We start from the raw sequence: 12,021 nt of genomic DNA on the forward strand, positions 1-12,021 counted from the left end.
AGCACTTTCGAAAACTTTGCTGGAGACATTAAGTCTCGACTCAAATTTGCTTGAAAAGTAATTCTTCTCTATAATTACTTCTAGGAGGATTAACCGTCAAAATTATTCTATCAGCAGATGAACAGTTTTACGTTTTGAAATTCTTCGATGTTATTTAACATCGAAATTTGGCAGTTTCGAATGAATGTGATCGTGACCGTTAAAAATTTATCGAGTATTAATTCTACTTTTCTTCATTAGTCAACCTCACAACTTGCAGTACTAGTACGTAGCACACAAAATTTTAGTACGCCATTCATTGCATCCTGCTAAGAGGCTATTCATATAGTTGATAATACAACAAAATTCCAATGCTCATAAAACCGATCCTGACCTGCTAGAGACAAAATTACATCAGCTTTCAACTAGTTTCTGAAATGTTATTCTTGTTGTTAACTATATTGAATTGTTGTCTAAACTCTACACAATCTAAAAAAATACATTTTCAGCAAATGTTGAAATGTATGCAAGTTTTCGGTAAACAAGCTTATGTTTTATATGCAATCAACCTATTCAAATTTAGATTCCCATTCGAAAAATTGTCTCTAATCCATATTTTGAAGCATCTTTCCAAAAATGAGCTCATAATAATTCAGACCGTTATTTTATTTTACATTGAAGTAATTTGACAACTATGGGATTTTGGCTAAGAGATAAGTTACAAGATCCCCTTCCCACAATTTTCCAAAAGTTCTCATGACGCTTTAAACACAGTTCTCAATGTAGTGATCAGAGAATATTTTTCCAAAAAAAATTTGTGGAATATTAAATTAAATTCGTCAGTATCAATTATTTTTTTCAATCCAATTAATTTTGGTTTGGGGGGGGGGGTTTAACCCCCAACCCCCCCCCCCCCCTGGCTACGCCACTGGGCTGAGCACTCTTTGTTCCACCATTGGTAGGGCGAGAATTAAGCCAGCCAGTAACCCGTACTTTTCCTCCAGAGGAAGCTGTTGTATCGATTCTACTTTTCCGGATGTCGTGGACGCGTAGCTCTTCAAATCAATATTTCGTATGAGGTCATACGAAACATTGATTGTATTCAGTGGCCCTGAACCGATAGCAACATTAATTACGATTGGCAGATGGTCGCTGCTGTGGGGATCAGAGACTACCTTCCACATGCAATCAAACCGCAGCGATGTCGAGCAGAGGGACAGCTCTAAGGCGCTCGGATGCGCTGGAGGGCCAGGAATCCGTGTCATTTCATCCTTGTTCAAAATGGTAATGTGGAACTGAGATTAAATCTGTGTCCTCATTCGCTGAATTAGCCATCTAAGGATTTCTGGAAATTAAATTTTTGGAAATTAATGTACGCAAAAACGTCTATGCCGTTTTGAAAAATTTCTCTTGTATCAATATATTGCGATTGCCAGAAAAATCATGGACACGTCTACAAAGTTTCGTTCGAATCTACGATGGTCATATTTTGCGGTCGGCCGGTTTCTCATGAATCCCTTTTTACAAATAAGAATTGTGACTCAATCACTCTTTTCAAAAATGCATTTGTCTTTGAGCAGCTCGTGTAGAACATATATACCTAAAGCTAGATCTTTTTTTCCCTTGTAAAAATGACAAAAAGTAGCTACATTTACATTTGTAAATTTCGTCGTTAAACTTTCTGCTAAGACGTAAAACTGTTTGAGATATCAACTATTAATATAGCCATACATCTTAAAGCTACCTTTCAACCGACAAACGATATCATTTGACTCCTTAGTTAACCATTCCTTCCGAACCTGTTGTGTGTGGGTAAGTGAAGTAAGCCACAAACACACTTCCTACTATAAACGCATCCATGTGTCAATGAACGCTCAGTATTTATGGTATTTTGATATGATAATTAGGGTAAGAGGACTCGCTTTGCCCATTCCACTATCTCTAGTTTCTCTAAAGGATAAGCAGTTGGTTGAAGTGGACAGAATAATCAACGGATCGTAAAAATGTGTATGTGCTGTGCAGAGGCTTCGATAAGCTAGTTTTGGTGTTGGTGCCTCCTAAGCTTTCCTACATATTCTTCGATAGAAGGACAGAGTCAAAAGATGATTCTTGAAAACGATCAACAAGGGCTGGGTGCTGAGAAGAGAGTCCCAAAGCCAACTGAGCAAATAAAGGTAAAATGAAAACACGGATGTATTCACTTGGTGTTTGTGGTTTCTGGTCTAGTGGGTATTTTTTTTTAAATTCTAGGTTCTGATTGATGAATATTGATACTGAAAATTTTGATTATAGTCCCAGCAAAAAATGTATGTAAGAAATTGAATAGCATCGTGAAACCTAAAAAAGCTCCCCATTGCAAACAAACTATATCTGTATAGAAAATCAACTACTTATTTCACTGAAACATTCCCCCTAACCCAGAACAACACAAATCCGTCGTTTTCAGTGAAACCCTCTTGCGATCATTTGGAAGCAAAACGTGTTTTCAACGCTCACTCATCTATGTGTGCAACTTTCTACCTTCATTCTTTTTCCGCTTCCAACCTCATTCTTATGGTCTCCTCTATGCTCTATCCTACGAACATAAACTTAAAAAGGCCGGCTAATAGCAGGAGATGCCGAAGGGATTGTCAGTCAGACTTCGAGCATAGATCTTCGGCTATGTGTGCAGGCGCAGTTGCCGCATTTTACTCAAAGATTGGTTTTGAACGCGTTTACCTGTGCAATCGGGTTGCCAGAAATGTGGCGTTTGGTTACAAGGATACCTAGTCAATGCGCAATAGTGTAATTAATTTAAATTATGTATGTAATAAGTAACTATATTTTGTATGGAAATGTGACTGTTTCATCAATACTTGACAAAGCATCGCTCAGCTCGTAGCTCATCTGGCAACCATGAGGAAAAGCTCCGACCGTTTGCTCGTTACACCAGTCGGCTATGCTCGGTCGGCTTCGTGCTAAGCCGCTTTCAGTTCGGGGTGGCAGATGTTTTCGTTGGCGCAGCATTGTTTAGTTTGGAATAACGTCACATCGTACGACGACGTGTTGGTTCTGTGTTGCTGCTGGTTGTCGTTTGCCCGTTTGTTGGATTTTTGTGCTTGAAAAGGTAAAGCTAAGGTACCTGGATTTACCTGTTTGCCGATCCCGTCGTTTCCGTCACCTCAGCCCGACAGGATACGTGGCTGAGCAAGCGCGCGAATTCGTTCGTGGGTTTGTGCGTGGGTGAGGGTCTCAGGTAATGAAACAATAGAGTGTGCGAGCAGCTCGAAAAGCTGAACATCAATGTGCAAATCGATTTGTGCCTGATGGCAGTTGATGGAGCCCCCTAATTAAATGCTTGGTGAATTTCGACAACCGATAGTGATTGGTTTGGCGATTGATTATGCTAATGGATGAGGTGATTACTTAATTTCGCTAATTACTGCAACTTGTTTACTGTGGCTGATGTGAGCATTTGTTTACATTTTACAACTGAAGCAGTCACAAAGCGGAGTGCTTGTGAAGGTGAAGTGCACGAAACAGAGAAGCAATAGAAGGAAAGTGCGAAATAAAACAAATGTTTATTGAATCAATTAAAAGTAGAGCTGAAGATCTGGTGGAAAACGGCAGCAGGAAAAACAAGTGATTGGTTAATTGTGTGCAGTTTGCCGAGAAGAAAAGAAGGTACAAGCAATTCAAAAATCAAACAAAAATAAGCAGTGGTTTCAGACACAAGATCAAGAGGTTTTGAATTTGTGGCTGCCAGTGGCTGAACCTTGCTGAGTGTTTTCAAACGCATCAAATTGCGTTGCTTGGCACAGTTTTTCGACCATAGCGCGAAAATAAATGCAGTCAATCAACGCAACGAAGATTTATCGACACTGATCGACAGTTTACCTGGCGGCTTTGGTGATACCCACGTGAATTAGTGACGGCGGTTTTGAAGCGGTTGTCGAAGGGAATGAAAATGGTGAAGTGAGCAGTTGGGACCATCAACAAATCAGAGAGCAAAAAAAAAACGCGCTATTTAGATTTGGTGGTTAGATTCGTTTGTTTTGTTTGTGACAATTGAACCGCAAAAAGACAACATCGGACCCGATCTTGGGAGGATTCATTGTATGAACATAGACTGCCATTTGGTTCCAGTTGCGTCATGGTGAATTTGATACGCGGCACGATGGATATATCAAGGATTTTTAAAGGTGAGTTGCATAATGCTGAATTTTCTAAATTTTTCGCTGGTTGATTATGGCAGAGCTATCCAATGTCATTTTTTCAGTTATCGTTGATTAAAGTAAACAACTGCAACGACGAAAAGTATCGCTAGACAACACAATAAACCGACAAGGAAAAAAAATGATCCCCATCTGGCCAACCCTGAGTAAATTCCTAGTCCTACCAGCAATATCTGTTCCAAGTTTTAACTAAATCGGACAAGTCTAGCTACTGGTCCAACGCGTTTGAAATTTGTATGGGATTTTTCGACAATTTATCTGGATAACTTGCATTTCCACCGCTAGGAGGCACTATATACTCAGGTTGTCTACAACTTTGTCGAAGACTGCAAATCAATCCAACTGCATTGGAAGAAGTTATTAAACATATCAACATGGTGCTGATAATCGGGTCTTCACTGTATGTACGAAAGTCGTTCGCGATCAATTTCTGAGAACTTAAAACGCGCAACTTGACAGCCGGCCATCGGAAGTGTTGCTTCCTATTTACACTGTAATGGTCATTTCCAGCTTTTTAGTTTTCGTTAAGCTTGAGCGAGAAAATATCTTGAAACATGGTAAATCTTTTTTTTTTAAATATTTTTTAACAGAATTAAAACTTGCTAAGAAATTGTCCTAAAAAAAATTCGAGGGTTGTAAATAAACCGAAACTACAACAGAAAAATATTATCAGCCCCCGATTTTATCAACCCCCGATTTTATCAGCTTCATTTATTTATTTTTTGACCCGATTTTATCAGCTTTATTTGAAAATTGATAGTTGGTAGTTTTATCAACTCTAGCAGACAAACCAAGTTGAATTAGAGTAAATCCTTTCTTGAGCATATTGTTCTTATCTTAGAGATCCGAAATATGAAAAAAAAACATTTTTTTTTAAATTTTGCACTGTCAGACCCCCTTAAGGGAAATTTAGGCTGAATAATCAGGAAATGTTATGAGACTATATCTAGGGACCAGAGGTTAAAATATTCGCTCATTCTCACGACAAGCAGTTTATCGCACAGCTTTATCATCCTTAGTAGGCACGGACCCAACTTTTCACCTTTCAAGAAATTGCGAGAATTTGCTGACAATGCAGTATGCAAGCGTGATAATTTCGCAGCTTCGAACCTCGTGATAAATTAAGTTCAAGAAAAACCATTAATATATTACGTTATAGAATTTATTTCCCCACATTATTGCAGTATTTTCGTTCTAAGGATCTGTATCTATTCATTTTTGTGAATTTTTGCGAAACCATTAGTTATTCGGCAGTTTTACATTAGGCGCGAAAATATCATCTCATATTATACCGCGAAAAGATGAGATCCAATGCTGTCTTGTCGAGAAAAGTTGGAGAGCAAACAATGTTACATAGTATGTTTGCTTTTTTATTGCTGGTCGAAGTAGGTGAAATATCGCCTTATTCTGTTCACGAATGCGGAAATTGTAAACTCTGCTAGGGACTAAAGAAGATTTTTTTAAGATCTTCAGTTTCCTAAAAAGAGAGAAAAATATATGTCCCGATTTCATCAATGTCCCCGTTTTATCAGCCTAAAATTTACCAGGGGGCTGATAAAAACGGGTCTTCACTGTGCTAAGATCATATTGTCTACTATGATCTTTTCCCTTTCCTACTAACATAGTTTCTTGGTCACTATCAATAGCAAGTGTAGTTTCCTTCCCCGGTGGAATATCGTTGGATGTGGCCAGCATCGTTACCATGTTATGAAAATGTTTGGTCAGTAGTACATGCACAGTGAGAATGAGTTGCTCCTCTCAATCAGATTTTTTTTCGGTTCATTGTGCATTTTCACTTATTCGGTCAATCGCAACGTGCAATAACGGGCAGTCTACCTGAACTATGCTGAGCTATATTCATTTTGGTAGTTTAATTCGTTTTATTATTTTATACTATTCATTTTATTTTTTACATTTTTATTTCATTTTTAATAAATTGATTTTATCTACTTTTTCATTTTATTGTTTTATACCTATATTGATTATATTCAATTTGTTCATTTCATTCATTTCAAAACGAGTTATTTTCTCTATTCTATTCGATTTATTAATTTTGTAATTTTATTCATTTTATGATTTTTAGTCGTATTATTGCTTTATTCGTTTCATGCGTTTTGTTCATTTATTGTATTTTATTAATTTCATTACGTTTTTACTGTCTCTAGCTGTATACGTATTCCGCACAAATTTTGAAAAATTTATGAAAGATCAAAGTAGTGACACAAGAAATGTCTCATCTCACAGCTAGGTAGATCAAATAGGTTTTTCGTAATAATGTATTATTTCGATTTTGCTGATTTAAAAAATACCGAAATTCAAGACAACAAGAAATTAACAAAATGACTTAATGTAATAATTAAATGTAAACGATTTCACATCTTAATTCGTTTTCAATTTTTTTGATGGCAGTACCTGATTTAAAAATAGAAAATAACATCAATTTGACTTAAATTTAGTTTGATTTTTGTGTTTCGAATTCGTCGCTGTTGTGCTATCTTATGACAAGCGCCATTTTGCACATTGCGAGAAAAACGATTTTTAAAGTTTGAGATTGAATATCTTGGAACTTGTAAATGGTATAAACAATTCAAAGAAGACAATTGATGCTTCTATCTATTCTGTATTAATCTCTCAAATATTACGAAGATCGGTTGACTATGTTGCGAGTTTTTACTATAAATGTAAACAAAAGTCGCACTCACACCTGTGATAGGTGTGTATTGATGACAAAATTTGTATGACGTGTCATAATCCTGCATGAAAAAATTTTCCATAGAAAAAATCATGTATTATTAACTTTCATTCATATCTTTGGCTTCATTTGGTCTATAAACGATCGGTGAGATGCATTTTCGAAGAAATGAGTCGGGGAATCTAGAAAAAATAGTTATTTTTGGTTACAGTGTTGCCAAATATGCTATATTTCCAGTATAAAACGCAAACTGCATTTTTCTCACAATTCGTGTATTTTTGTTTTGAAAATGATTATGCCATTGTGTTTCTCAGATTGCTTTACACATAAAAACATATTATGCACCAAGATAACTTGAGGTAATCCCCAGACACAGTCATTTGAAGCTAAACATTTAAAATTTCTCAGCACGTTTCTCGCTATATCTCAGTAACCAAGCAGAATGTCAAAATTCTTTGTAGAGATTTTTTAGACAAGTAATGTGGCATATCCAACTCAGTTTACCCCAAAATGGCGTTTGTCATAAGATAGCATAACAGCGACGAACTAGCACCAACTGGGAGTCTAGTTAGGTGATATATCTAAACACAAAAATCAAACTTAATTTATGTTAGGTCTTGTGCCATTAATGCGAAAATTGGTTTAATGTTATTTCACCTTTTAGGAATTAATATTGCATAATCTATTTGATGTCAAGAATGTTTTCTATAATGTCATCAATGTTCCGGAAATGTTGGACCTTACGTAAGCCTTTCTTCATATGTAGTTATCGACACTACTCGCTGATAAAGGGCAAAGCTTTTGCAGATCTTTTAAAAGAAATTATGAAAGTTTAAGAATAGCCTATCATTTGTCAAGTTCCAGTTAAAATTTTCCTTATTAAAAACAAATCCGACCGTAGCTGCAGATACCCTGCGAAACACAATATTTTTACAGAAATTTGACAAAAAGATCTCTCGGAAACTGAATCAAATTGGAAATTGCATTTTCATTAATTGCATCGCTCAGCTAACGGACACTTAATTAATTTAATGTTGTTCTTTTATTAGGACACATGGATTCTCCAGCTTTACTACACGGACAAAATATCGTTATGATATCGCGGCAATATCATATCGAATCATAATGACGAGAATAATGCATCAAATCTTGCTAACGCAACTGCCGTATACGTTCCACCTTTCGGAGCCGTTATTTATTAAGCATTTGGCTGGTATCTCATCTATTTCAGGTGGAACATGTTTTGATATATGTGAAGTAAGTTCAGATGTCAAATTTCACATCATTCGAACAGTTTTTGACTCCAACCCAGTTCGATTGGTGTTTTTGCCAAAATGGGAAAATATTGGGGAAAACTACAGTAAATTATATAATTTTTGATATAGCTCTCAGAAAATTATAGTTTTTAATGGATACAACTATTGTGATTAGTTGTTAATAAGTTCGTTTCTTGTTAAATACGATATTTGATACGCCCTCTAAACCGCTATTCTTAATTATTGTGGTGCTTTGAGCCCCAAATCGTGCATTTTTCAGTTTTTTCATTGTGAAAATATCTCAGGAATCAACCGAAATCTTTGCGATCTTAGTTAGAATTCGTGATGTTGGGGTTCTTGAGCATTTTATTATGCATATGTAATGAGTTTCTCGTACTTATAGCTTTATTATTCTTTAATATTTTAAAACCAATGAACTTTGTTGGCGGGGAAAATCTCCAGGAACAAAATGCAGATAAAAGTGTTTTGGGCGATATTCGAAAATGTTAGATTTTTAACATTTCGTCGCTGTTGTGCTATCTTATGACAAACGCCATTTTGGGGTAAACTGAGTTAGATATGCCACATTACTTGTTTGAAAAATCTCTACAAAGTGGCGTTTTCAGAATTTAGAAATTCTACTTGGTTACTTAGATATAGCTAGAAACATGATGAGAAATTGTGAGTTTTTTGCTTCAAATCACTATATCTAGGGATTGGCTCAAGTTATATTGAAGTTTTAGACGGCTTTATGTGTGAAAATGTCTGAGGAGCACAATGGCATAAACATTTTTGAAGGAAAATTATACGAGTTGTGAGAAAAAAACAGTTTTAGTTTTGAACTGGAAATAAAAGATATTTGGCAACACTGTAATCAAGAATAACAATTTTTTCTAGATTCCCTGACTCATTTCCCTTAAAATGCATTTCACCGAATGTTCATAGACCATATGAACACAAAGATATGAATAAAAGTTAAAAAGCGATGATTTTTTTCTATGGAAAATTTTCCATGCACGATTATGACACGTCATACAAATTTTGTCATCAATACACGCCTATGACACGTGTGAGTGCGACTTTTATTTACATTCATAGTAAAAACTCGCAACATAGTCAACCGATCTTCGTAATATTTGAGAGATTAATGCAGAATAGATAGAAGCATCAATTGTCTTCTTTGGATTGTTTATACCATTTATAAGTTGCAAGATATTCAATCTCAAACTTTCAAAATCGTTTTTCTCGAAATGTGCTAAATGGCGCTTGTCATAAGATAGCACAACAGCGACGATTTAGGGTCTATGCAATATTAGATATCTATATACCTAAATATCTCCCAAATTAACGAATATATTTTTTAACATATTCATAATAATATCTTCTTAATCGATCGTTGACTGACATTGTGTCACACCTGTTCACAACAATGGTAAAGTTTATGACTTGGAGAACTATCGTGCGATATCGATCCTCAGCTGCCTCCCGGAAATATTTGATTGTTTGTTATATGACATTATTGATCAGTCCTCGCGTCATAACATCGTCAAGGAACAACGTGGCTTCGTTAGTAAACGATTTGCGACCACAAACCTTACGGTTTATGTATCCATCATCTTCGACAAACCTGATAAGCGACAACAAGTTGATTCAATTTATGTAGACTTGTCAAAGGCCTTCGACCGTGGTTCACATCACCTTTTTGCCGAGAAACGCATTGGATTTCCGGATTAATTAACAGATTGAATTGCTTTGTATCTCACAGAACGAGGGACTTTTGTTCGATTCGACGACGCACTTTCTACGCCTTTTGAAATCTGTTCTGTTTGCCACAAGGCAGTCATCTTGAACCATTGCTCTTCATTTTGTTTATAAATGATCTTGGCACCGTTTTTGAAATCTCCGTAAACTATGCATGCAAATGATTTGAAATTCTACCGACTATTAAAATCTTTGGAGGATTGTAAACTGCTTCAGCCTTGGAGCACCATCAACGGAATGGAAGTAAATACAGAAAAATGCAGCGTGATTACATCTACTCGGTTCCTGTCGCCGAAGATGTTCAACTATAAAATGTCGGCAAACCACGTACACTGCACCTTCGTCGTCGAAAATTTAGGAGCTTATTTGGAACTACTATCGCCAATGCTTTCTGCATGTTAGGTGTGAGACTCAGTCGTTCGAGAACGTGTACAGTTTGAAAATGCTTTATTGTTTGCTTATACGCAGCATCTTAGAGTGTGCCGCTTCTGTTTGGGCTCCTTATCATATTAATAGCATTGAGAAGGTGCAGAAACGCTTCATCTGGTAAGCTCTTCGCCTTTTACCTAAAAACCGATCCAGTTCGTTTGTAGGGTGACCATATCAGGCGAGTAAAAATCTGTTCGATCATCGAACACTGTTTTGGATTCACACTAAAGCAGTTCTTATTATAGCACCATCAGCGAAGGTTCTATGCTGTTGTCTGAGAAATAGGCAATACTGAATTGAGTGGATGAGACGAAATATTTAGAGATTATCTGTGCAGAACCTGCGAAGAGCTCACTGCATATACACCATTGAAGTAAAGCAGAAACATCAACGGTCCAAAGTAGCTGCCCTGCACTATTACTGGTATAAAATTAAGTACCTGGTAATCTGACAACAATTATCTCTCGATCTGAAAGCTAGGTTCAAAATGGTTGTAAAAACAACCGTTGATTTCAAATTTCCCCATTTTATCGATTCTCATATGGAAAACGGCGGATAGATTGGTGTAAATAATATCAGTTTGAGCGCGACATTCCATACTTCCTGGTATGCAGGATGCTGGAATCGTCAGATTAGTCGCTATTCAGTGTCCAGTCGTCAAGCCATAGTAATCGTAGTTTAGGTACTGCTTGCATTGACCCTGAAGTGGTTCCATAATCCCCAACTCGAGTGAGTGGGCAATGAAGCTATTCCGCGATAGTTATTGATGTTTCGTCATTTCTCTTTTTATGGATTGGAAACACGTTCGCGGATTTTCAATAGGCTGAAAAAATACCACTGGCAAGAGAACTCAAGAAGAACGAACGAATGTGGTTCGAATGAATCGGTTGTCGTTAATTAGAATGCAAATCCTATTTGTTAGAAAATGCGACCCGGCGTACTTTAGAATAAAGCTGTATGTTTGAGAAGCATGACTGTTCCTCAGTTCCCTGCTTAGCTCTTGGATAGTGCTGCAGTCGTAGAAGAGTTTCCTGAATTTCCTAATAAGAAATGTGATCATTTATTTTGTGCCTTTACAGCTGTTTGCAATAATAGCCGTTAAATAGCTACCAAGCACATTATTCCAGCGTAACTGAATTCTACACTGAAGTCAGTTAGCTAAGAAAAATCAAATAAGCATTTTCCAACCAGAAGGAAATTTATCTATTGTTGTTAGCTGCGGCGTTTAAAATTGGCGCATATGAAAAATTTGTAAGGAACTCGTCGACAAGCTAAAAATTTTACAAAATGCCACATTTAGAACATTTTCGTCTACGAAATTTTTCCATTTTATTTCCAACTAGCTAATACCCATCGCGCGTTGCTGCGACACTCTGCGAAATAGGAGGAAAACATAATTTATTCCAAAGCGCCATCTGGCGGGCAGATAATCTCCAACTAATAGCACACAAACACGCCCCATACCAAATACCTACTGTGTGCAAATTTTTACGAAAATCGGTTAAGCCGTTTGGGAGTCTATAAATCATATACATACAAACTTTGACTTTTATATATATATAGATTTACAGATTTGTTTCAAAACAGGTATTTCAAGATGCTTCCAATATTTCAGTATGTCGCACAACAATATTCTTGAAACGATTTAAAATCGTTTTGAAATAATTAGTGGTGAGAAATTATAAAATTG

At 36.4% G+C, this 12,021-nt stretch overlaps 1 protein-coding gene across 1 annotated transcript in view; it reads left to right on the plus strand.

The window, feature by feature from the left end:
* The first annotated feature begins 3,004 nt into the window (after positions 1–3,004).
* LOC131682290 (hemicentin-1-like) overlaps positions 3,005–12,021 on the plus strand; it is a 257,573-nt gene continuing 248,556 nt past the window's right edge. Inside the window, exon 1 of the mRNA XM_058963671.1 lies at positions 3,005–4,160. Within this exon, the coding sequence (XP_058819654.1) occupies positions 4,112–4,160 (49 nt within the window). The 5' untranslated portion in view covers positions 3,005–4,111. The remainder of the gene's footprint in view (positions 4,161–12,021) is intronic.

Source organism: Topomyia yanbarensis, chromosome 2, assembly GCF_030247195.1.
Source record: "Topomyia yanbarensis strain Yona2022 chromosome 2, ASM3024719v1, whole genome shotgun sequence".
Classification (NCBI taxonomy): domain Eukaryota; kingdom Metazoa; phylum Arthropoda; class Insecta; order Diptera; family Culicidae; genus Topomyia; species Topomyia yanbarensis.